Here is a 27,562-nt window from a genome sequence, read left to right as displayed (position 1 = left end):
CCCCATTTTTCATTCATTTTCTCCAAAAAGCTGAAAGGCTGCATTTAACCTGGATCCAAGCCACAAAAATATAGACAAGCCATTTAAGGAAATTTATTTGTCCCATTATATCAGAAATGGGGGAAATTATAAGTCTGTGCAAACCACACTTTCATGAAATGGATCCTCATACTGTATTCTTTTTAATACAGGCTAATTGCTGCAACATTATTCCTGCAATTTCAAAATCCAGCCAACACGGATACCTCTGCTACTCTGTTTTGGCTTTCAGAGCTGCTTCTTCTCTCAGGCGAGCTTTTTTTTCTAAGTTCAGCCTTGTTAAAGACTCGTTTCTTTTGACAGCCTAAAGTGAAACAAATTTGAACAAGTGATTATTTATGCGGGTTTGGGAAGAATGTCATTACCCTACACTGATGTCAGCTGATTAACTAGGGCAGCGCAGGCCCAGAGTGCTCTGCCATGGGCACACTGAGCCCAGAAGCCCCCTCCGTGTGCCTTCTGCTTCCTCTAAAACTTCACAGTCCTACAGTAGCCCATCCAGTCACGCACAAGAGAAATGCCACACCCTCTACCTTCTCTTTCTTTCTGGCCTGTTTCTTCAAATCTAGCTTCTTCCCTTATCTTTTCCCTTTTCCTCTCTTTAGTATTGAATACCTTTTTGTTTCCATTTCTATCCTTTTTTTCCTTTTCCTTTTCTTTGTTGCTACCATTTTTCCTTCCCCAACTCATTTGTATACTTTCATACCCTTCTAACTCCTTACTCCTCTTTTACCAAAAATATTCACCTTTGGGGATCCCAGACTTTACCAAATACTGTGATTGATGACTCTCAGCAGTATCTATCCCACTACTCCATCCTTTGACAGCAAACAGCAGTGGGGGAGAGACAACCATCCTCTTCCCTTGTTTCCCTCCATGTGACCTGCTACATGCCTGTGAAGCTTATATAAGCAGACCAGTTTCAAAAGTTCTATACCAAATAAACTAGCACCCTATATATAAGGAGGGATTTTCTTATATCTGTGTAATTTCACATGTAACGAATTAGGTATGGGAAGGGAGAGGAGAACGGGAATGGTAAGTTGATGGTGAGGACAAAATATGATGGCTAATTTTCTCTTCCAAATAGCAGTAAGTCTAAAAGTTCTTCATTCTAGTAGCATTTACCAACTTGTAAGAAATCGATAGTTCCACGTAAAACAAATGAGATGGTTTTCTGGCATATAAAGGAGAGAAACTCTCTTGAAGTACATGGTGTATACCCTTAGATGAGGCTAGAAGAAATCCCAAGGGGTAACTTGTTTCTAGAGTATTTAGACTCAGCTTAGTATAATCAAGTATACAAAAGCAATGCAGACTTCTTGGAATTCTAGAAGCCCCTATGTCCTGTCCACATGCTTCTGTAGGTTTCAATCTGAGAACTAAGCATGAGAAGTCAAAGAGGAAACCAGAAGAAAATCTGAAGTGGGGTAGAACAGAGATGTCAAAAGAACTTCACTCAGTCCTGCACACTTGTCCTTCATGCTCCCATAAGGTCAGTCTAAATGGTCAGTATTTTCCACTCCAGAAGTCTGAAGAGAGCCAGAAGTTCATTTCCTTTTACTCTGCACTCACTGGGGATAAGGGAAGTCAGTTACTGCTGAGTTGGTAGAAGAACCTTTTTAATATCTGATAATAGATACAAGACATCTCTTTGTACATGGAAGCTGTGATATATAAAATTAGACATGGTATTAAAATAAGTGTTTGACCGGTGCTGCTGCATATTAAAAAAACTCTATATTTTAATCACAAGATAGTATTATATGAGTTTGGGAACTTGCAAACTTGGCTCTAAATTTTTATCCTGCCACTTACTAGGTATGTGACTTTGGGAAAATGATTTAGTATCTCTAAGCTTCAGGTTCCTCTTTTATAAAGTATGGATAATAAGAGAACCTACTGCTTAGGTTCTCAGGGTATTGTGGTGAGTTTAACAGTGCCTGCTATATAATGGGCCCTTAGTAAGTGGGAGCAATTTCACTATCACCTCAATTAGGTCTAGGTTCAAACTCTGGCTCTGCCATTTAGGAGATGTGTGACCTTGGGCAAAGTAGCAGAGCTTTCTAAGCCATGTTTCCTCATCTATAAATGAGGTCCTAATAATAGTACCTGTTTTGTCATGCTATTGTGAGGTTCAAATGAAAGAAAAGCCAAGTGCCTAGAAGACACTGAGTATTCAATTAATGATAAGCTATTAATAATGATGTAGGTTAAAACAAATATTTCTGGCCTTAACTGCCTCTGTGCTTGTTTAGGAGCTATTGTCCTTACACATATGGCCCAGTGTGGCTGAGCTTCAAATCCAGAACAGTGACTAGAATGCTTACCAGGGCTAAGGCAGCTGGAGCGTGGATAGATATGCCCATGTACTGGAAGTGCTTTACAGACATGCCGGTGTCGTCATTAAATACACCAGGGACATTTTTCTGGCTTCACATTATTTATGACATCTGTGATAACTAAACGATTTTTTTTACTTTATGCAAAACTAATTTAGTCCTTTACCTTGCCAAAATTAGGATTTGCTATTTATGCCCAGGCATGACATCCCAGGTTTGTCCCTGCTGTGTCTCATTTTGTTTCTTATCATTTCTCATGTAGAAAGTAGCCCCCTCTTCTCAAGAGAATAAATATGAGGGTGAACCCCTAATTTCCTTTAGATCCTTTGTAGAAAACAGAGACAGAGAGGCAGTCCATGCTCACCTTCTTGCCCTCAATAACCATCCAGAAGCATCCTGCCACTGTCAGGGCAATCATTGCGTAGCTGACCTTCACCCGGATCTTGTTCTTTGCAGCATCAAGCATCTCAAACCTAGTAACACAATGAGATTATGAGAGAAAGTTAACTTTTCTCTTTCTGAAGTGGCCAGTAGGAAATAAAACTCTGTGTACCACAAATCAGAAGTGGAGTGGTACCACAAATAGAAAAAAAAAAAAAAAGATGGGGGCCTGGAAATCTTGTAGGATTTTGGGGAAGATGAGGCATTTTCACAACTCACTTTAAACTTACTAATAACATCCAGTAAGATAGCACAAACTTAAAAGTAAGAAAAAGAGAAGAAAGCGTGAAGACAGAAAGTGGATCCAGGAACAAAGGGGGAAAAAAGGCAAAGCATATTAATCTATGCTTGCTATGGTGGTCCCCAATTTTGGCTTTCAAGTTTCACATCAGTAGCCAATGCTAAAAGTGAAAATAGGAGCTGTTTCTTCCTGGGGTTCTTAAGAAGATGTTATATGATCCAGTGATTGTCTAACAATATCCTGACAACAGATACTCCAATGAGCTTCATGAGTTTCGTGTATTTCAACACAAATCACAATTCAGAAAACAAATGTGGGAGAAAGTTAAACAATATGCTCTTTATACCCAAGTTTTTGCTCTCTGCCTTAAACCAGGAATAGATTTAATAATCTAAATCTAATACTTAGATTTAGAACCAGGAATAGATTCCAGAGACTATCTGAAACAGCAGAAAGATCCTTTAAGCAATGCTCCCTTAATGTTTACCTTTTAACTAATGTTTTGCTGAAACTGCATGACAGTGAACTTGAGACTGTGCTCTTTGGCAAGTACTTCTTTGAACCTGTCCACTGAATGCAGACCCAGGTGCCTTAACAGAAAATTGAGGACTGGATTATCATTCTGTGTGAAAGCTAAGAGGCCTACCAAGGAAGAGTCTAAAGAGAAGGCCACTCCACCTTTGTGATTCTGTATGTAGGCAGTGAGCTGTGGTTCTGTTACGTGAGTCTAGTACATCCTCAGGGCAAGGCACGAAGAGTCCAAGTGGACCCTTGACGCAGCACTGGCCTAGTCAGTAGGGGTGTAAATAGGAAGTGATTATCTCTAGATGATGGGATGAAAGTGCTAACTACCGTGTTTCCTTTCTTTTTTTCCCCAGATTTTTAACACACATTACTTTTGAAATCAGGAGGAAAAAAGTACTTTAAAAATGCTTGGGGGCGCCTGGGTGGCTCAGTCGGTTAAGCGGCTGCCCTCCGCTCAGGTCATGATCCCAGGGTCCTGGGATCGAGTCCCGCATCGGGCTCCCTGCTCTGCGGGGAGCCTGCTTCTCCCTCTCCCTCTGCCTACTTGTGTTCTCTCTCTATCTCTCTGTCAAATAAATAAATAAAATCTTTAAAAAAAATAAATAAATAATAAAAATGCTTGGAAGGAGGCACAGGGTCTAGGCATTGCAGGTGGTAGGAGAAGCCTGAAAGCATAGACATTGTGATATAAGAGCTGGGACCCAGTGAGGCAGCAATGTAAACGGAGTTCTCCAGGCACTGAAGCTGGGCCTGCAGGGTGGTGAGAGGAGCCAGGGACAATTGCTAAGAACAGTGAATTGCTCTATTAAGAGCATCTGAGAGCCCACCAACCATAAACTAACTACCCATGTTGACAATATTTTATGTGAACTGGCATGTCCAATTAAAGTGCTGTGATACTCCTGAAAAGTAATATATTTTACTTTTCATTAGAAGTATTCTACATTTTGGGGCCCCTGAGTGGCTCATTCAGTTAAGCATCCAACTCTTGATTTTGGCTCAGGTCATGATCTCAGGGTCGTGGGATCGAGCCCCACGTCGGGCTCCTCACTGAACGTGGAGCCTGCTTGGGATTCTCTCTCTCCCGCTGCCCCTCCTCCACCCCGCTCTTGTGCCAGTGCTCTCTCTCTCTTAAAAAAAAATTTTTTTTATATATTAAAATTTAAAAAAATTATATATATATAATGTATTATTATACATTAAAAGTATTTTACATTAAAAAAGTAAAATGCATTTAAATAAGGTCATGAGGTTGCCCTCCATGCTATAGGAAGCAATCAGAATGGACAAGTTAAGCAGTGCCTGTTCAGAACTACCAGCATATGGATGAACACTTGTCCAGGCTCAGAGCAGAACATTCTAGGGTGACTCGGTAGTAATTTGGGCTTGAGGGGGATCTTGGAACCACCCCCCAAGGCAGACTGAGGAAGGTGTTCCATGGTAAAATCTATATAGCACCTATTAGGACCATGGGTATGCAGCAGCTTGTTTTCTCCTGGAATATTCAGGAAGAAATTAAGACACACGCAAGAACTTATTATCAGGGGCGCCTGGGTGGCTCAGGCGGTTAAGCGTCTGCCTTCGGCTCAAGTCATGATCCCAGGGTCCTGGGATCGAGCCCCACGTCATGCTCTCTGCTCAGCGGGAAGTCTGCTTCTCCCTCTCGCTCTGCGTCTTCCCGTGCTCGTGCTCCCTATCTCTCGGTCTCAAATGAATAAATAAAATCTCAAAAAAAAAAAAAAGGAACTTAATATCATTGTTATTTCCAGCTTGCTTTTGTTTTCCAGGAGAGTACACTGTCACTTTAGCTAAGAAGGACCGGGGCTTTCCTGCTGAAATAATTTTAGTGAAAATAATGTGCTATTTAATTTGATAGGCAGAGGCAGAATGGCTGTTAAAGCCCTTGTAAACAAAAAAGCAAATCACACTTCTCTTCCTGGGAAAAGATACCCTGAATGAACTCAGATCGTTTAAAATCATGCCTTGAAACCAGAAGCCAGAAAGTCCAGGAACAGTTTCTCACCAGAAGGGAATGTCTAGGAGCTTTGTCCCAAGTCCCTGTCTCTGAAAAGGATGACGCCCCACAGGGGAGATTGCACCTGCTTCTCAGCATCTCTCTTGGCCAAGATGCAAATCAATCAGGGTCTTTAACATCAGGCTGGAGCAGTGGTCTTCAATCAGGGTTTTTTTGTTTTTGTTTTTTGTCCCCCCTGGGGACATTTGGCAATGTCTGGAGACCTATTACACTGAGTGTTACTGGCATCTGGGGGATGAAAAGGCCAAGCAAGGGTGCTGCTAAACATCCTACCATGTACACAACAGCTCCCACCAACAAAGAATTATCTGGCCCAAAATGTTGATAGCACTGGGGTTGAGAAACCCTGGGTTAGAGGAATCCATACTTATCCACAGACTCTGAAAAAGTCCCAAGATCCGAGCTAGGGCTGGGTTTAAGGAAGTTGGTGACAGGGACAGGCAGCATGCTTTTTGGGATCCCAGAAAGAGAATATGTTGCTCTTAAATACTTTTATGCCTATTGTTGAATACTTTAGTGGGTTTTGTAGAATATAACTATTATTTATTGTCAATGGTACCTAACTGATATACCCAGATTAAAAATAAGCTAAGAACAGTGAATATCACTGCTTAGTCACATTTCTGTAGCTCGGAGAGGAAATCAATCAGTTGACTTCAGAGTACCTGACAGGTCTCCACTAGGCACAACATAACATATCAATGATAAGATACAAGATTTTCCAGCACTGTTTTTACTGCAAGTACTTGCCAAAGAGGAAACATTTTGAGAAGTGAAAACTATTCTAAAATTTGGTTGAAAGTTTTTAAATAGTCAGACTCAGAGGAACTGTTTTGCCTTTGAAATCAGTGAGAAAGAAAAAGCTGCTTATAACCCCTATGTTTAGTACTCACGAGACAGTCTCTGGGATTTCATCTTCCTTTTTGAAGCGACCTGACCATACCAGGATCTTCCTCTCCCAGTGTGTAGGTTTGTGTAATGGCACTCTGTGGCTGTAAGTGTCTATGAGAAAAACAAGACAAGATTCCTTATTTGAGCTTATAACTCTCAAATTTAGCAATTAAAAACATGCTATTTATGCTCTTTAGCTATTCATGAAACAGAAACATTGAGAAACCTCAAGCTAATTAGAGCTTTATTTGAATGGAATTTCTTAGGATGCTTCATTTCTCAAACGAGGTTCCAAAATTCTGTAGAGACTGAGGTAAAATAAAAGTATTATTTCCTAGCCATTGAAAGTTGAAAGAACACCATGTTAAACAAAGATATAAAGGTTAAGAAGAACTAAGAAGGGAACAATGAGAAGCTTATTTGACTTCAGTAGAAAAAGAAAAAGGTTATAAGGTAAAATAAGATTACAAAAGACCCTGAATGCCAGGCTAAGCTTTTTAAACCTGATTTGGGAATCACTGTACACTTTGAAGCAAGGAAGAAGTTAATGTTTTAGAAGATTAATCTGCATAATAGATGGAAGAGAGAAAGGAAGGATAGGACAGAGTGGGCAACAAGTTCAAATGGGAGGTTGTAATGCAAGAAAGGTGGTATGGTCTGAACTGGAGTTGTAACGGTGAGAACAGAGACAAAAAAGTCCATCTGAAGATGAGTGAAAGGATTTGGAGGCTGATTAAATTAAGACAAGGAAGGAATCAAAGAAGAACCTCAAACTTGAAGGAGTAAGACAACAGCAGTACTGTTAACCAAGATAAGGAGACTGTGAAAAGAACCAGTTAGGAAAAGAAAAGGCATGAATGGCATTTTATATAGTATCGAGTCTGAATTTATGCCATCTGAATAGGTTTCATTAATGAAGTCAAAGTTGAGATAATCATTGGTGCAAAGGGAGAGCCAGTGAAGGTGATAAAGACCCAAGAGAGGAGACAGGAGAAAGGTGCAGCAGAGGAAAATGGAGTGGCCAAAGAGGCAGACGAATAAGAAAGGCACACAACAGCAGACTGGAAGAGAAAGTCTTTCAAAAAAAGGAGAAGTCACTAAAGGAGCAGAAAAAGTTAGGGAATCACAGAATGTTAGGGTTAGAAAGGACCCTGGAGATAATCTCATCCAACTTCCATGTACTGCCTACATCTCTTGCAGACAGATCATCTCCTTCACTGCTGCCTACACGACATACTCATTCCCACCTCCACACCTTTGCTTGTGCTGTTCTTTTCACTTATTCAGAATGCAACAGCAAAAGGAACTGGAAAGTCACTAGGAAAAAAATCCATAAAAAACTGATGGTGAGAAAAGAGGTTTAGAAGTACAGAAATAGCATTGCTGTAGTTTTATCTTTTAACCCTTCCAGCACTTGGCATAGCTCTATAGTTGTTATTTTTTTGTTGTTTTCATTTTAAGTACATTAAAGACAATTTGGAAAGTATAGATGTAAAAAAAGAAGATAAAAACTATCCCTAATGCTCCTGTCATAGCATAATCATTGTATTTCTATTTTGGTAGTGTTTCCTAAGTCTTATCCCCGTAAGTATGGGGATTTATATGTGTATTTATATAAATTTATATATTTATATGTGTATCATGCTATGCTTACACACGATATAAACTTCTGTATCCTGCTTTGTTCACTGACATTATGACATTTTCCATGCCAATACATGGTATTTACAAGCACCATTTCCAACAGCTGCACAATCCCATCAAGTAGATCTAACATACCTGATTAATCATTCCCAGATTATCTGACATTTAGATTAGTTCTCATTTTCCTATTACATATAAAATATGGGAACATCTTTACACTCAGAGCTTTTTTCTACATATAGGGATTATTCCTGAGGCTAGATCCCCAGAAATGAAATACCAGGTTGAAGGGTATAAACATTTTTAAGCTCTTGATAAATATTCTTTGAGGATAGTTCTTTTCTATTTACCAAGACCTGCCTGACCCTAGTATACTCCCATGAAGAAGTAAGAAGCAAATAGCTCATGGGACCCTACAGTTTATATATTATACTCCTTGTTTCCACAGTGGACAGTGACAAGGGTTTGAGTTTGATGCCTCTATTCTCCAACAAAAAGCTCCAATCTAATCCTGGAAACAAGAGATAAAAATGACAGATGAGGAAAATGAAGAAAGCATTGCTTCATATGAGCCAATATAAGTACAATTTGGGAGGCATGAACTATAAGATAGGGTAGAACATAGGAACCCCTGGGACAACCTGTCTTTTAGGTTCTTTTGATTCCAAGTTGTTTCACTCTTTGGGAACTGCTTAGTCTATAACTGGAAAAATGAATAAAAACTTACAGGGTGGAGCTTTTGGACTTTCTTGTGGTTTGGCACAATATCCATTTATTCTCTTCAAGTCGGAGTTTCTGCTAAGTCTTAGAGATGAGGAAGCACCTCTTTCATATAACCTAAAATAACTTCCTAGAAAAGACAGAAAAATGTTTCAGAGAAAGAAAATCTAATGTTGTCTCAAAATAAAAAATGCCTACAGAGTATATATTTCATTTATAAAAATTAACTCATTTAAAAAGTGAATATACTACTCTATGTAAGACACACGTATTTAAAATATGATACTTGGTCCTATTTTAAAATATACATGTTTATATTATAAGTTAGAAATTTATACTATAGGGGCGCCTGGGTGGCTCAGTCGTTAAGCGTCTGCCTTTGGCTCAGGTCATGATCCTGGAGTCCCGCGATCGGGTCCCACATTGGGCTCCCTGCTGGGCGGAGAGTCTGTTTCTCCCTCTCCTACTCCCCCTGCTTGTGTTCCCTCTCTCACTGTCTCTCTCTCTCTCTCTCTGTCAAATAAATAAATAAAATATTAAAAAGAAAAAGAAAAAAATTTATACTATAAACATTTTATCAGCTGTAAGTTTTATAAAAGTACTTCTCACATGTATCTTGTCATAACAATGGTTCTGGTGGAAATATTACATACTATAGCACTGGGCAGTTTAGGTAAAGATTAGAACCTCCCACAAGTGATAAACCAGGATGCCAAGTTGTCAATACTACTCTGGTAAATTCTGGGTAGGCTGCAATGGCCAGCAAGAGGTTCAAGAAAGCCTTCTTCCACTGAAGCCATAATTCTCCAACTGGAAATCAAATTTAGATGTAATCATGAATTGTGTAAAATTTTTAAATTATATATTTAAAGATGTATAAAACTGTATTATATATATAATTTTAAAAATCTAAATTCTAAGTACACATAGGGATCAGTATTATAAATCTCCATTGTACTCACCACCCAGTGTCAACAACTAAGCCAATAAATATGGTTTCATCTGAACACCCCCCCCAACTCCCTACTGAATTATTTTTTTATTTTTAAAGATTTATTTATTTTTGAGAGAGACAGAGAAAGTGAGAGAGTTGGGAAAGGGGCAGAGGGAGAGGAAGAGAGAATCTTCAAGTAGACTCTGTGCTGAGCGCACAGCCCAACATAGGACTCAATCTCACAACCCTGAGATCATGACCTGAGCCAAAATCAAGAGCTGGATACTCAACTGACTGAACCACCCAGGTGACCTCCTACTGAATCATTTTAAAGCAAATCCCAAACATCCTATTTAGTTCATCTATAAATACTTCAGTATGCATCTCAAAACAGCAACTTCTCAAAATCATTATCCAGAATACCATTAGCTTAATTAAAAAATATTATATCCTTGATATTAGCATATTATGATCAAATAAATTTCCCCAATGGGCATATAATTTAATAGTTGGTTTATTCAAAATAGGGGCACACTGAATATGGTTGATGTGTCCTGTAGAGATCTCCCCTTCCTTTCTTGTTATTTGTTGAAGAAGCTAGGTCATTAGTTCTACAGAATTTCCCTCATTTGGGATTTTGGGGATGGTATCCCCTTGGTGTTGTTTAACATATTCTTCTAAGTTCTTTTTCTTATAAACAGATTTTTGAGGCTTCATCAGATTTAGGTTAGAATTTTTAGCAAGCACATGCACAGGTGGTGCTGTGTACTTCCTACTGTATCCTACTATACTGATCCTACTGTATCAGTCTGACTCATACCTTATAAAGACCTCCCTCAACCTTTCATTTAATGTTTTTAGCAGACATTGATGATGTTACCTAGATCTATTATTTCAATATGGGTTGTAAAATGGTCTTATTCTACATTAACTATTTGATTATCCTAAGGTAAAAGTCCACAAGAAATGTGGAATAAATGCTTGGTTCTTTCCCTTTGCCAGTTTTCAAATTAATGGATTGCTTTCCTTGCAGCCTCCACAGGTGATCTTTTGTTTAAAAATAACACGGGGCGGGGGCACCTGGGTGGCTCAGTTGGTTGAGGGTCCAACTCTTGGTTATGGCTCAGGTCATGATCTCATGAGTTGTGGGATTGAGCCCCATGTCCAACTCCACGCTCAGCAGAAGGTCTGCTTAAAGATTCTCTCCTTTTGCCCCTCCCCACTCTTATACATGCACACTCTTTCTCTCAGATAAGTGGATAAATCTTTTTAAAAAATGAATAGAAATAACATAAAGAACTCTTGCATTTTAACACATGTACCCCAGCCCATTTCAGTCATTTTTCTTTTTGATACTCAGTCTCATTTTTAGTCATTAGGGACCCTTCTATGTTGGCTCCTGAGTACTTTCAACATGTGCTCAGTGATCATTGATAGCCTCCTCACTTTCTGACATGATATTACAGATTCATTTTGAATGCTTTCTGCCCCTGATTTGGAATCAGACATTCCTTTAGTATGCTCTGGTTCCTTTAAAGAAGAAGTATTTTTAGAGATGCCTTAGGAAGACTCATTGTTACTGAGTTTGTCATTGTTTCCATGCCTTCTCAGTGAACAAAACTAGGAAATGCATTCATTCTTAAAACAAATGTATGCTTAAGAACTTAGTTTCAGGGGGCGCCTAGGGGGCACAGTCGGTTAAGCGTCCAACTCTTGGTTTTGGCTCAGGGTCGTGAGACTGAGCCCTGCTTGCATTGGGCTCTTCACTCAGCTTGGAGTCTGCTTGAGATTCTCTCTTCCTCTCTCTCTGCCCCTCCTGCTCATGCTCTCTAAAATAAAAATAAATGTTTTAAAAAAAACTTAGTTTCAGTTAGCCACTTTTACCTTCAGCCTTAGCATGAAATTTTTAAATCAGTCATAATTAATCAGAAGTCAAAGCAGAGACAGCCAGAAATAGTTTTGATGAGGGTGAGAGGAAAGGGGGGGTGATTCTGAGTATGGGAGTCATGGTACAAGAGAGAGACCAAGGCTGGTGTAGGATTCAGAATCAGAAGCGTCCTACAGTCCTAGAACATGGAAAAAGGGGAGCGCTATGAAGTACAATGGAACAGAAAAGAAAGCTGGAAAGGCACCAGTGATAAATCTGATTAGTGTCCTGGCACTGCCTAATGCTCTGTGTAACCAAAAAAGGAATGCCCAAGACTTGCCTTTAATGCAAGAAGAATGTGCTCTCACAGCTATGTGGGTAAAAGCTCACAGGAAAGTTCAAGTAGTTTTTAAAATCTATTTGTTAGTAGACAAATAGTCTGTACCTTTGCAGTTCCAAACTTCAACTTGGATATCTTTGTAGCTTCCGAGTTGGAGCAATAAGGGGAGGCAAAAGAGGGAATAGGAGTAAAATATGGTTAGAGGTGGACTTCCCAAAGCTGGTGAGAAACATGATTTCTTCACTTTTTTTCTCTTGCTGTTAAAAAAATTTAAATGTAACAATTTAAAAGATACTACTATAGACTTTATATTTTATTTTATTTTTTTAAGATTTTATTTATTTATTTGACAGACAGAGAGAGACCGCGAGAGAGGGAACACAAGCAGGGGGAAGTGGGAGAGGGAGAAGCAGGCTTCCCGCTGAGCATGGAGCCCGATGCGGGGCTCGATCCCAGGACCCTGGGATCATGACCTGAGCTGAAGGCAGATGCTTAACGACTGAGCCACCCAGGCACCCCCTTCTATAGACTTTATATGGGCATATGTTTATATTTGTGTAAAGATTTTTAAAATAACACTTACTGACACATACATAACTCCGTATCATAAAAGTTATTTTTTTTTTTAAAAGATTTATTTATTTTGGGGGGGAAGGACAGAGGGAGAGGCAGAGAATCTAAAGTGGACTCCCCGTGACCCTAAGATCATGACCCAAGCCAAAAACAAGAGTTGGATGCTTAACCGACTCAGCCACCCAGGTGCCCCAAATTCATCCTTTTAAAGTGTATAATTCAGTGGTTTTTAGCTTATTCACAAAGTTGTGTACTGACCACTACCATCTAATTCCAAAAGATTTTCACCATCCCAGAAATATGTTTCAAATTTTGATGAGGCCCAACTTATCCATTTTTTTTTTCTTTTGTTGCTTGAGCTTTTGGTGTCATATACAAGGTCACAAAAGCTTCTATGTTATCTTCTAAGAATGTTATTGTTTTAGTTTTAACATTTAGGTCTGATCAATTTTGAGCTAATATTGGTATATTATGTGTGGAAAGGATCCACCTCCATTTTTCTGCAGGTGGATATCCAGTTTTCCTAGCACCATTGGTTGAAAAAACAATTCTTCCCCCTGTTGAATTGTTTTGGCACAATATAGAAAATCAATTGACCATAAATGTGAGGGTTTATTTCTGGACTCTCAATTCTATTCCATTAATCTATAGTCCCTTGTATTCTATCTATGTTGTATTAGCTTAGTGGTTACCTAACCATTGGACAGGGACGTCCTTCGATGCTTTCCACCAGCAAGTTTGCCAGCCTTTGCCAAAGGGCTTCATGTGCCTGTTGCAGCGTGCTCTGGGGTGCGTCGGGAGAAGCTGTTCCCAATGAATTAGCTGAGTCAGGTGAAAACCAGGCAAGCCCAGTGAGTGGGAGTTTCCAGGGAAGTGCCAGACAAGCTAATTGTAACAATTCTTGGGGGCTGGGGATTTTAGGGAGCTCCAAATCCATTCTCTTCAGTGCCTGCTAGAACTGCAGGTTTTCATTGAGAGGCTATTCATTTTCAAGGCTACTGTGAAGCTGACAGGAGATAGAAAACTGTTAAAGCTATTATAAAGCTTGCTGTTCTTACCATGTTTAAGTCATTTTTCTTGGATAAATGCTACTCAGATTGTCACAAGCCTCTGGTTATTTACTAGTTCTGAAAAAATTGATTTTAAGAATTTTTCACAGTGTTTTCATTGCTTTTATTTTTTTTAAGATTTTACTTATTTGAGAGAGAGAGAGTGTGTGTGAGCAGGGGAGGAGCAGAGGGAGAGGGAGAAGCAGACTCCGCACTAGGCACTGAGCCGATGCAGGGCTCCATCCCACAACCCTGAGATCATGACCTGAGCTGAGATCAAGAGTCAGATGCTTAACCCACTGAGCCACCTAGGTGCCCCTCATTGCTTTTATACAGGAGTGGATTTTCAGAGATCCTCTTACATACCAGAAATTGGAACCTGTTTATATAAAGATTATGGTTATTTGCCCTCTGATTTCTTTCATAAGGGGCCACATTTATTTCATTTTCTGTCTGTAATCCCAGAAGGCCTTGCCCAGGTCTGGGTAACCACCCCACCACTGCCACCTAGTGGTAGTAAGTGTGCACCAGGAGGAAAGTAGATCAATCACCGTGTAATCCATCTCCGCTCCTTTTCTCATTTTAAATGTGGATAATGTAGTATTTACTGCACCAGGACTGATTTGAGGGTTAAGTGGAAAAACAAATGTGAGAGCATTTGGTAAGACGCTTGAAACACAGCAGGCCCTCTAAATCTTAAGTTTGTTTTTTGAAGCGCTACTTAAACTAGTAATTTTCAAAACATTTCCATAGCACTTTTCAATTTTACCCCTAAAGTGGTCAGAATTTCTCACCAAGGCAACTTTATGCAGTTACTAGGGCATGAAGATATTCTATAAAACTTTACAATAGTTTTTCATAGCTCTAGGGATTAAAACAAAATGCTGTAATGCTGTGATTCTCAAACATCAGTGTGTGTCAGAACCACCTGAGTGGCTTGTTAACACAAAGCACTGCGGACTCCTACCTCTACTTTCAGAATCAACAGTGCTGGGGTGGAGGCTGGGAATCTGCATTTCTAACAAGTTCCTAGGTGAAGCTGCTACTAATGATTTGAAACTACACTTTCAGAACCACTGTGTTTGGGTTTTTTTTTAATCGTGGTAAAATATACGTAACATAAAATTTGCCATTTTTAAGTGTACAGTTCTGTGGCATTAAGTATATACACACTGTTGTATCACCATCACCACCATCCATCTCTAGGACTTTTTCATCTTCCCCAGGGAACCCCTTATTTATTGTGACCTACAAGGCCCCATCTCACACCAGCCTGCCCCATTCCCTTCTTGCAGGCACTGAGACAGAAAGGAGCAAGGTTAACTGGCAGTGAGCTACAAGGTCCACAGGAAGCAAAAAGAATCTGTAATTATTTTCTTAGGTATTGCCTTTCCCCATCCCTCTTAATTAGAACACAGGCAATTCAGGAGAAGAAAAAACAGGGTGCCTCTCAGCTCAGTTTGGGTAATAATGATAAGGCAAAAATGCTATCATGTACCCCTAATTATTACCAGTCACATAAATACATGTTTGGAGATATTCACTCAACAAATAATAACTGAGTACCTACTGTGTGTCAGGCATTGTTCTAGACAATATATAAAACATAAAAATCTATGCTAGTAAAACTTACATTCTACTGGAAACAAAGTATATATACATATGCGAGCATGCGCACACACACACACACTCACACACACACAGATAGTAAATGAACACTGAAAACAAAGAGAAAAAATGAACACTGGGAACATGACATGAAGTGAAGTGTTTGTGTGCTAGGAATGGGGTGTGTGTAGGAGATTTTAGGTAGACTAGTAGGGTGAGTTCTCTTTGAGAATGCCACTTTCGAAGGAAGTGAGGGAGCTAGCTACGCAGATATCTGTTGGCAGGATATTCTAAACAGAAACAACTGTTACATGCAAAGGCCCTACAGTGGTTCTAGGAACCACAAAGAGGAGGCCAGTGTGGTTGGAACAGAGTAAGGGGAGTAAGATCTGAAGTCAGAGAAGTGTCTGGGGTGGAGGTGAAATTAGGGACTTGAAGGCATGAGAGGTTTACCTAGATCAGAAAATATCTCCCAACATTTTTCTTACTACAACCTCATACTGGATGCCAATCATTTTTACCTCCCTAAAGTATAAATGTTAATTAAAACATGCAAATATGATCATATTGTTTTTACATTAGATTAGATTGTTTTACATTACATTAGAAATAACAAATGTAAAAAATTTTAAAAAACTGAAATCACTAAAGAAAATTGTTAAATACTTGTGATTTCAGTTATTTTGCAGTTACAAAAAAAAAAGCATATAAAAGTTTTAGTATCATTAAGACTTCCTCTTCTGTCTCAAAGAGATAACATATATTGCCCTACAGACATCCAAGTCAGAAATTTTCCATCCTCTGGTGAATCACAATTAAAAACAAACCAACCAACCAAAAGAAAAACAGCCCTTTAACCCTTTGGCTGCACTTGCAGCTTGCCCCTGGCTGACAGTTCTGGATCCCCCCGGCCCTAGCAGGAAGTCAAGATGAATCCTCACTGCTGCCTCTACAGATGGGACTGATGAATGGCTGGTTAACCTAGAGCAGAGGTTCTCAAACTTTAGTGTGCATCAGAATCACCCAGAGGACTTTTTTTTTTTTTTACCATTTTGAATATAAATTTTTTTTATTTTATGATGTTATGTTAATCACCATTCATTACATCATTATATCATTAGTTTTTGATGTAGTGTTCCATGATTCATTGTTTGCATATAACACCCAGTGCTCCATGCAATACATGCCCTCTTTAATACTTACATCACCAGGCTAACCCATCCCCCCACCCCTCTAGAACCCCCAGTTTGTTTCTCAGAGTCCATAGTCTCTCATGGTTCGTCTCCCCCTCCGATTTCCCCCCCTTCATTTTTCCCTTCCTACTATCTTTTTTTTTTTTTAATAGATTACTGGAACCCAGTTCCAGAGTTTTTGATTCAGTGAGCATGGGTGGAGCCTGAGAATTCTCCTTTCTAACAATTTCCCAGGTGATGCTGTTACTGTTGTTCTGGGGGCTCACAATTTGAAAACCAGTACCTTAGAGGTTTTACTAGAAGCTGGAGGCTGTAGTAGGTCAGATGGGATGAGGCTGGTTCAAGTACTGGCTTTTGCCTTGTTGTCCCTTCCTTTCCATAAAAAGCCTTTCCAACCTCATGATGGACAGTGCAGAGAGGTGGAGATGCCTTTTTTTCTCAGAATCTTTCAAGACACTCCTGGAGAGAATCATCAATGATGTGAGCTGAGACATGATAAATGAAGGTTCAATGAATGCTGTGGGAGAAAGAGGTTTTTATTTTTATTTTTTTTTTAAAGATTTTATTTATTTATTTGAGAGAGAGAGAGAATGAGAGACAGAACATGAGAGGGGGGAGGGTCAGAGGGAGAAGCAGACTCCCTGCCAAGCAGGGAGCCCGATGCGGGACTCGATCCCGGGACTCCAGGATCATGACCTGAGCCGAAGGCAGTCACTTAACCAACTGAGCCACCCAGGCGCCCCAAGAGAGAAAGAGGTTTTTAGATGAACTAATTTAGTGTTTTATAACCTGTGTGAAGATCAGTGGCCAAGTGTGTTTTAAGTATGTTGCTAACTATGAAGGCGCTAATGATTTGCTTAAAAATAAAATCATGGCATTTGTCAAAACCCATAAAACTGTCCATCACAAAGACCTTTAATATATGCAAATTTTAAAATATCAAGCGGGATGTTGGGAGAATCCAGAATGGAATGCAGACTGTGACAAATGTATCAAACTGTATTAGAAATGTATAACATGACCTAACCTCACAACCTTCAAGGTGGGGAAAAAGCTGACCTAAGTAACTTTGGAAAACATCATTTTGACTGGAAACTGTAAGACTAAAGACAGAAAGAATTATACATAAACACTGTACTCTAGTTGGCAAATTTGTTTCTTATAGAAGCATGGGTTAACAATCCGGAAACTACAAGTAGGCTAGGACTGAACAAATAAGTAAATAAGTGATAGATAATGAGAGCCCAGAGAAAGAAGTTCCAAAAGCAAGGATAGAAGGCTAGAATGAACGTGGTGCTGGATCAGTCAGAGAATTCAGTATGAACTCCTTTAGCTTTACATAGCTGTTTATTAATGTATATAAATAAACATATTTATTTGTTATATGTTATTTGTACGTATGTATGTATATGGAGAGATGATAGACATAAGATATAGACATAATCCTAAGTATGTGTGTACACATGGGTTAGTATACATACATGTATTTCCTAGCTCTACCCAGCGGAAGGACCTGGAATCAGTGACACTTCAGTAGGAACAAGCACACTCAGTGCCTAGATCTTGATTTCCAAATACCATTATCTAATAAAAGGAACTAGGGCTCCTTGGAGAAAAATGGCTGATTCTAGGCTGAAGCAGAGAGAATACAAGATGAGTCTAGAATACCCTGTAGGGCCAGAAAGGAAGTATTCAAAAAACACAAGGATGTTTTCAGATAGGGGCATGCAAAGGGACATAGGAGGTGATCTGATACGGCCTAACCTGGAATAATTTGAGCAACAAAATAACACAGTAATAGATTATAACTTAAGGTTATAATCCATATTGATATAAATGATAACTGAATATATAAATGAGGGAGAAGGGACAAATCTCCCCATTTGGGAAAAATCCCAAATACATGCAGATACTCTTCCCTCCTGGATTCCTTTCCCCTTGTGGGAAAGTGTGAGTTGGACTTAGCGACTTGTTTCCAAAGAACAGAGTATGGGAAGAGAAAAACAGTAACTTTACAAGGAAGAAACAAACTGACCAAGGTTAAAATCACCAGTCATACATCATGTGGATATCGTGTACCGAAAGAAGGACACTTGACCTCTGTGCTAGTTATTCTGTCCTCAAACCCATAACTCTAGTCTCATCATGAGAAAACATCAAACAAACCCAAACTGAGAGACATTCTACAAAATATCTGACTCGTATTCTTCAAAACTATCAAGATTTTGAAAATCAAAGGATGTGAAACTGTCACAGATCAGAAGAGCTAAAGAGACATGACAACTAAATGGGATGTGGCATCCTGGAACAGAAAATGGGACATCAGTAGAATAACTGGTGAGACCCAAATAAAGTCTGTCCTTTAGCTGACAGTAATATACCAATGTTAATTTTTTAGTTCTGACAAATATACTATAGTTATACAAGATGTTAACATTAGGGGCAAACGGGTGAGAGGTACACAGAACTCTTGTACTATCTTTGCAATTTTTCTGTAAATTAAAATTATTCCAAAATAAAAATATTTTTTAAAATGAGTACTTGGATATTAATTATATCTTGCTTTTACTTTATACATGTTTTATAAATATTTTATAATTACTTGACATTTATTCTTTTTAAAATTAGCAATAATTTGATGTTATCTCTATAAAAATGTCATTCTCTCACTTGCACTCCAATATGCTTTTGGAACGAGACAGAAAAAGAAAGGAATGGGGTATAGTAGGAAATGTGCCCAATTCAGGGTAGACAAAAATGAAGGTCAACTGACTAATGGACATTGGTGGAAATGAGATGAGAAAATTATACATGTTGGTATGTATCTTGTCACACCTTGCTATTCTCAAATGTGGTTGACATCGCCTGGGAGCATGTTAGAAATGCAGATTCCTGGCTCCCACCTCAGACCTACAGAATCTGAGTCTGCATTTTTATTTTTGTTTTGAGAATCAGATCAATTGTAAATCTCAGGACGACAAAGCTAAAGGTACATAGGAGCTGATCTGATTATTTATCCTGACAATTGCAAAGCTCATACACCCTTTAATAAGATATCCAAATGATTCATATGAACATTAAATTTCGAGAAGCAAATAGATACCCACATTCATTCAACAGTTGATGAGTACTTATTATGCGCCAGACACATGGAAACCAATAACACATATTCTGAAGTCTAGAACAGTACTATTTACTCAGCCTCAGCTGGGAGCTTCATAGAAATACAAATTCTCGACCCCACCCCAAACCTGGAGTGTGGCCTAGAAAAATGTTTTAATAAGCCCTCTAAGTGATGCTTATGCGTACTAAAGTTTAAGAAGGAGTGTTCTAGAAAAGTGAATTTCAAATTTTGCATATAGGAATCACCAAAGTAGCTTTAAAAAATGCACAAGGCCATCCAATTAAATCCCAGTGTCTGGGAGCAGGACTCTGGCATAAATATTTTTTAAAATTCTCTAAGTGATTCTAATGTGCTGCCATGTTTGAGAATCAACACGATCAGCTAGAGTCCCTGTTGGAGCACAGGTTACCTGGATGACCAGGGCACCTCCAGAGCTTAATACTGGTCTCTGGCAGAGTTCAAAATCCCTCTTTTCAACAACTAATTTACTGAAAAGAAGCTCTGCTTTATTTCTAACTTCTGCATATCAATAACATATAACTCATTACATCGAAAGTTTGGAATCTCTGTAGAGTTGTATGCGCAACTTTCAGATTTTACGAGAGTATGCAGACCCATACACTACTCAGTACTTAATGACATGCACTGTGAATTGTTCTACAGTTGCCTGACCTCCTCTTCCCCTTTGGAAAAGGCTGTATTTCACATCCCTCCTCCATCCTCCACAGCAGCTGACTAACCCTCACGGTTAAAAGACCACTGTCTGATTAGCTCACAATGAATGATCAGAGCCCACCAGGCTGATCCTACTGCACTGCTATAAGACTGTTTGCCCAACCACCTTCTCTTTTCCTACTGTTAAAGAAGGCTGGGCGCCACTGTGACCCTGGCTGGGAGAAGCAGCTTGTTTCTGGGGAACAATGTTCCCTTTCCATGTCCTATGGAAAGATTTTTTAATCTCAATACTTAGCCAGTTCTCATGTTAGCCCACACATGCCTATTTAATCCTCCTAGAATTTAAATAGGATATTGCTAGTCCTAAAAGGTTTGCTGTGATAGGAAAGGGCAAGTCTGAGGAAGGAACATTCAAAGTTTGTTTTGAGAATCAAATCAATTTTAAGTCTCAGGAGGACAAAACTAAATGTATGCTTATCCTGACAACTGCAAAGCTCATACACATACACCCTTTAATCGATACTATATTTTATATCATTATGATGAAATTGTATGTCAAATGTTTGTAGCTGCTCAGCAGACCTAGAAGGAAGAATGACTAAGTTAGGGTAATTATCTCGCTTAGAGAAGTGAGAGATCTTATTCCTACTCAGAACTCATTTAAATTAGAGAAACCACACTATAAGCAAAGCTGGGCTACTCTAAAGGCCGGCCACTAGAAAACAAACGAATGAACCTGAGATATTAATTTACTCTGAGTTTTTCCAATGATCAGCCTTGATTTCTCCTATCTGCAATTATTCTGAAAAGGATGGAATATTTTGGCTTCACACTGTGATTTGCCCAGCTCTTGTTTGCAACAGAGATTTCCAAATCTGCCTGCCAGGCTCCCAAGGCTCAGAAACCTAACTGCGTTCTTAATGAGGTCCATGCTGATGTTCTAGGGCTTGGAATAAGTTAAGACATTGGCCTAACTCATTCTGGCTCTGGGTACTGTGCCTATCCATGCTTCCCCCACAGTGAAAGTCCTTTTGTCTGCCAAACTCCCAAAAGGATCTGGCAAACAGGCAGAGCAGTTTTAAGCAGGAAAAAAACAATAACAAGGGTTATTTCATAAAGTAAATCTGAGTGCAGAATGCAGGATGGGCCAGGGCGAGGGACGAGTAGGGGTAAAGGGAGCAGGAGTTGCAAGACATAAATATGGAAACCTCCTTTTAGGTGGTGTCACAACGCTGTGGTTCAAGTGGGTTCCTTAAAGGAAATAAGACAGCTATAGGTCCTAATGGAGAGGATCTAACAGATGTGAAAAATACTGGGGGAAGAAAAATGGCAAGATTGACATTATGAACTTTTGTGGGCTGGCTAGAACCCTAATCACCATTTGTAACATTGCTTCTATGGGAAAAAATTTTAGAGTTCAAAAAAATAGATTTATAAATAGACCTTTGGTACCTGGCCAGTTTTTTAAGTGGGGAGGAAACTCTGGAAAAAGTCTTGCAATTCTATGTATCTGGTGGCCACACTTCAGTGAGATGGGCCATTTCTTGGTGATTTTTTTTCCCCCTCCCATCAACACTCCAGCCCATTCCCAATAGTGGTTATTTGAAACTCTCTTGGCCTTAGCTGTTGACCTAAATCTGCTTTTTGACAGAAACTGATTCCCTACTTCTCCATCTGTTTTCTCATCCTTCCCTGCAGCCTTGTAAGAACACTAGGCCTTCCTGCACTCTAAACTAGTGAACTGTTCCGTGATCCCTCTTACTGAGGGATGTTGTACCAAACTTAGCTCACCACCTCTAGATCCTTCCCTCAGCCCCTTTCCTGCCAAATGTCTCCCTGCTCTTAAATAAACTTTAAATTATACAAGTAACACTTGCTCATTACAGAAAATTCAGAAGCTTAGAAAAAAGTATGAAGAAAAATAAAAACACCTATAATCACATCATCCAGGGATAGATAACAACTTGGTGTATCTTTCCCAGACTTTTTCCTATGCTTATATATAACATACACATTTTTCATAATCGAGTAATACTACATCTTGCTTATGTCCAAATACTTTTCCAAGATATTAATTAAAAAATACTTTTGATGGCTATACAACATCCAACATATGGATATAACCTGAATTCAATCATTCCCTTAACTGGATGTTTCCAAATTTCACTATTACAAATGAACAGTTTTCTACATAAATCTTTGATGGCATTTCTGATTATTTTCTTATATAGAATCCTGGTAGTGCAGGGTTAAAAAATATGAGCCTTTTTAAGAATAGAACAATTGTTTTCTAGAAAGGCAGAACCGATTTATACTTCTACCTGTAGATGATGAGAATTCTTGTCTCATTATACCACAGTGACACTGAGGGTACGCTATCTTTGACAGAACAATCACTTGTTCTCAACAGTTCCTATAAAATACTAATCTCCTTCCTTTTGTAGTTCAAATGACTGAATAAGTGGCATGTATTTAACTTGCTACCTTGGCCTCACTTCCCACACATTTTACTATAATGTTTCTTCCCCCACTCATTTTACTAAAATTGCTCTAACATTAGTGATCTCTTTCTAGTCCCATGACTATGTTTTTTAACTCTCATCATTAGCTCATTTGATTCTACTCTTCTCATCTTTGAAGCCATTTGACTCTACTCATCTCAGCCTCTGGCAAGGCCTCTGTCTCTCCTAACGTTACACTGCCACATTCTCTCCCTTCATGTCTGACCTCTATGATCTACATCTTTTTTTTTTTTTAAAGATTTTTATTTATTTATTGAGAGAGAGAGAGAATGATAGAGATAGAGCATGAGAGGGAGAAGCAGACTCCCTGCTGAGCAGGGAGCCCGATGCGGGACTCGATCCCGGGACTCCAGGATCATGACCTGAGCCGAAGGCAGTCACTTAACCAACTGAGCCACCCAGGCACCCCTATGATCTACATCTTTAATGTCCTCTTTGCCACTTCCTATTACTTACACTATGTCAGGCCTGCAAGATTCAGTCTTTGCCTCTATCCCACATTCATCTGCCTCAGGGAGGAATCCCCTTTGTCCCCTGGTCTTTGACTGAGAGGTCCCACATTCGCCTATAACTCAATGCCACCGACCACTCAATAATGCGTGGACCCTCTCTGCCACAGCAGTATCCCTTCTTACCTTTCTTATTTCAGACAACAGGGCAACACTCCTTCAGCCCTCCACCTCAAAAACTTCAGTCTTCCTTTAATCACCCTAGGTCTCACGGAGCCACACCGATTTCTTCAAAAACACTTCCTAGATATATTCTTTTTTTGGCATTGCCATCATCACCTCACACATGGATTTCTGTAATATCTTCACGGGTCGTAGCTATTCGTGTTGTAGGTAGCAACCATGTTAATTTTCCAAAAATGCTTCTTTAATGACTTCTGCTGGAAGGCTTCCTTTTTGCCCAAATTCAAGTGGTCCAAAACCCTCAAAAGGCCACACCGTATCTATTACTTCCTGACTGAAATCCAAGGTAATCTTCCTCCTTCCACATCCTCTCCAGACCCATTACTGCCCCTACTTTTGCTCCTCTCTCCCAGACCTTCTGTTGCAACGAAGCCTTCAGTAATTTTAACCTACACTTTGATTCCTTTGTTAAAGCCAGTGGTATGTTGGGTCTTGGGAGGAGATCAGTGAGGAAAAGCCCTGATTTGTAGTGTTTTTCAATAACCCTCAGCATGGCAGATTTTAAGCTACCAATGTAACGTGACTAATTGGGAAAAGATGTGCACAAAGCCAATAGGAACTGGCTCCATAGCACCACGGCAGCACTTAAAATCTGTTCTGCAATCCAGAACTTAATATATACTGTCTTGCATAAGCTCTCCAGATGTATTATATAGGTATATTCGTTCACTGCAACAAACTCCAGCCCTAGGGAAAGTGGGAGTCCACACACTTTAGAGCTTTCATCCTGTACAGGGCACACAGTGTGTGCTCAATAAAGACCTGTTGACAAGCCCTGGAGGGAGTGATAAGCAAAGCCAAGGAGCAGGAAAAATGGGCATGTACTCATTTAGGGTTGGTTAGCAAAAACAAACAGAAATGACAATGAAGGAGCAGAATGTAGGGGAAAGAAAATCAGAATGGGAGCCAGGAGATACTGGTTATGTCCCAGCTTTGTACGTAGGACTCTTCTGAGGTCAAGTCAATTCCCCTCTGAGGCCTTAAGTTTCCTCATCTATAAAATTAGGGGGCTAGACTACATGACTTCTACCTTATCTCTTGATTCTAATGTTGTGGAATGTCAGTTAAACTGACAAGGATGCTGTCCATGGTCCACTGTATTGGTATAATATAATAATAAAATCATTTTAAAATCTGTTGGTAAGTCAGCAAAGTTTAGGACAACAAAATTTTTCTGAAGGTGTGAAGAAACATTCCTGTAAAGCCATTCTATTCTTTTGACTTAATTACTCTGTAGAAAGTAATAACTGTTCCTGCTCGTGCTCGCTCACTCTCTCTCATAAATAAAATCTTTTTTAAGGTTTTTATTTTTTTGACAGAGAGTTAGAGAGCACAAGTAGGCAGAGCAGCAGGCAGAGGGAGAGGGAGAAGCAGGCTCTCCGCTGAGCAGGGAGCCCGATGCAGGGCTCCATCCCAGGACCTTGGGATCATGACCTGAGCTGAAGGCAGACGCTCAACTGACTGAGCCACCCAGGTGCCCCATAAATAAAATCTTTAAAAAAATAATAATTATTCCAAAGAATATCTACTGCCTCTCTGTGAGCTGGACACTGATAAGTGCTAAGGATTTAGTAAAAACAATTCAGTCTTTACCCTCATGGAACTCACAGGAGTATGGGTCAGTAGCCATTTAGTTCCAAATCACTCTATCAGTGCCTTTTAACTTAAGGAGCACAGATTGCTCTAAGGAATGGTTGCAAGCTATAGATCCTCTCTTCCCAAAACATAAAAATATGAATAAAATTTCAGAGGTTCACAGGACCACTCATCTGTGAAGGGGTCCAAGAACCACAAGTTAACAACTTTGACCTATATCTCCAGCTACATCTGCAAAATGATAAATTTAAAAACCTACATTCTGTTTGCTAAGAAAGTACAGCAAAGATTTCCAACAGAAATAATTCAAAAAAGGTCCATCGTTTAAAGGATTAAGCTTTGGCTATTTGAAATTTCACTCACCTAGAGTATCCTATTCCAAATAATATTCTGGATAAATGAAGCATGCCTAGACTGGTTTCTATTTGATCTGCGATTCCTTTGGTTAAGGTTGCCTGATAAATCAGTCTTCTTACTTGAAAATCCATTTGCACATAAATGTGTGCTTCCATTTCACAAGTATATCTGCATTTCATGACTCTTCCATTTCACATCAAACTCAATTAACCATGACAAACACAGTACACACATATCCTGAATAAGCATCTTGAATGAAACAAAGGGCACAAGTTCCTGAACTAGAAGGCACTCACTCATTTCCTGGCTCTAACATTTTATGGCTAAATCTTAAACAAGTCATTTAACCATCTGACCTATGTTTACTCACTTGTACATTGGAGAATGGATGATAAGACTTACCTAGGAAGGGTACTATAAGAAATCAATCAAGTAAAATAACATATGTCAAAGTATTAAGCTTTAAAATAGACACAAGTGGGTGAAAGGGCAAATTGCTTAGAGTTGCTCACAAAACATCAAACATTCAAAGAAGGTCCTTTGGAAAGAGTTCGTCATGTAACATTCTTAGTGGATCTATCTGGAATAAAATAAATTGTTCTTAAAATGCTCAAGGAATTTTGTTTTGATTGAGTGGTCAATAGTGAGGTTCTTAAATATCAAAAGTCTGTAAAGAGGCTTTGGAATCTTTATAATGCATAAATATGTTTTCAAGACAGGAAGATAAACTACTTAAAACCCTAGGGTCTTAGTTCCTATGTAGTCAAAGTCCCTTTCAGTCAGTCTATTTTAGCTTTTTCCAGAGCAATGATTCTTTCACTTACCTTGTAACAGCTAACAGGTCAAAAGGATGTACACAAAAGACTTTAGGTAAATTAGTCCAACAAAGCTGAACAAATCAATGAAATCAATCTTTTTTAGTGGAGGGAATGTTTATTTTAAAGGAAGTATATAATATTCTTTTGTTTGAGACATGTTTTCCAGTCCATTCTCCATTGGAACACAAAATAAGAATATAAAAGATAACTTTTTCTTACATTACTTCATTTACATTTGCAATGCACATTTACATTATTTCAACAGGCAAGTTTGGGGCGATTCTTCCTTTAAAATTTGAAATAAACAACTCTTTAATAATTTGCTACCAAGGAATAAAAGATCAGTCATTACACCTTATCAAAGCTCATAAAGGTGATCAAAAGTGATTTGCCCTGGTGCCTAGAAAAAAGCCAAGCGGCATTTTGATTTCTCAGCCCCTACTAAGCTCTGTTGGTTCCCCAAGAAGACGAAGACAAATTAAGTTTTGACTCCAAATACCCATTACACAAATGTCTACTAGAAATATAAACTGCAGATTCTACGTAACACTTTCCTCCAAAAAATTCAAAGCACTTAATCGTAGAATTGCTTAAAAGAAATGTATCCCCCATTTTAGGAAAACAATTACTATTATTCTGTAAGCCCTTAAATCCCTTTCCTAATCAGACACTAAGTGGGTAGGAAACCCTAGACTAAAGGTTTTCTCTGAGAGCCGGGATAAACTCTTGAGATGGCTGGGGGCTGGGGAGACTCAAGACTCAAGGAGAGCTACGGACGGGAGAGGTTAGGGTGAAAAGCTGAATCAATCAGACAACGGGGAAGTTCTAGGGATGGCAGGTGCATTAAGAACTGAGTTCAGAGGCTACTGGGGATGGGGGTGGGTTGATAAGGATCGGGGAGCAAGGGCTCGTTAAGTTGGTGGGAGCTGGGTGGATGGAGGGCCAGACGCGATGGTCACTCTGGGCCAACCCCCACTACCTGCTTAGCAGTTGCTCGCTCAGCCTTTGCTCTTTCCCATTATCGGGGTAGGACTACGAGCCACTTAAGAGTGCGCGATGAAACCGAGCAACTACCAGATTTGGGGAAGCTGCAGGATTCCTCAATCTCCAGCAGCCAAGCTGGCTTCCCAACCTCCCCGAACCCGGCCCGCGTCTCACCCGCCGCCTGGCGCAGGCCGCGCAGGCTCCCCATGGCTGCCTACTCCGCTGACCCGACAGCGCCTCCCGGGCGGTGACAGCGCGGGAGCACTCTATGTTACCAAACGCCCGCAATAGGAAAGAGGCGGACGGCGCAGGCAGGCAGGACTAGGGCTACTTGAAGGCGGACCGAGCGGGT

The 27,562-nt window shown here is 39.6% G+C and overlaps 1 protein-coding gene across 1 annotated transcript; it reads right to left on the bottom strand.

Moving 5' to 3' along the window:
* Positions 1-69: 69 nt before the first annotated feature.
* Positions 70-27,562, bottom strand: FAM162A (family with sequence similarity 162 member A). Its single transcript, XM_036093691.2, has 5 exons — positions 27,385-27,562; positions 8,886-9,008; positions 6,517-6,625; positions 2,746-2,854; positions 70-343 (listed from the first exon to the last, which is right to left on the bottom strand). Exons 1-5 carry the CDS (start codon positions 27,416-27,418, stop codon positions 251-253), a joined length of 468 nt encoding a protein of 155 aa, XP_035949584.1. The 5' UTR covers positions 27,419-27,562; the 3' UTR covers positions 70-250.

Source organism: Halichoerus grypus, chromosome 1 (assembly GCF_964656455.1).
Source record: "Halichoerus grypus chromosome 1, mHalGry1.hap1.1, whole genome shotgun sequence".
NCBI lineage: Eukaryota > Metazoa > Chordata > Mammalia > Carnivora > Phocidae > Halichoerus > Halichoerus grypus.
Note: the sequence above shows the minus strand (reverse complement) of the source record. Positions and strands in the feature narration are given on the sequence as shown.

Coding starts and splice junctions, on each gene's coding strand:
- FAM162A (XM_036093691.2), bottom strand. CDS start 27,418: ATGGGGAGCCTGCGCGGCCTGCGCCAGGCGGCGG. Junction 9,009..27,384: donor CGGCCTGCGCCAGGCGGCGG/GTGAGACGCGGG, acceptor TGTCTTTTCTAG/GAAGTTATTTTAGGTTATAT. Junction 6,626..8,885: donor AAGTCCAAAAGCTCCACCCT/GTAAGTTTTTAT, acceptor TTTTTCTCATAG/ACACTTACAGCCACAGAGTG.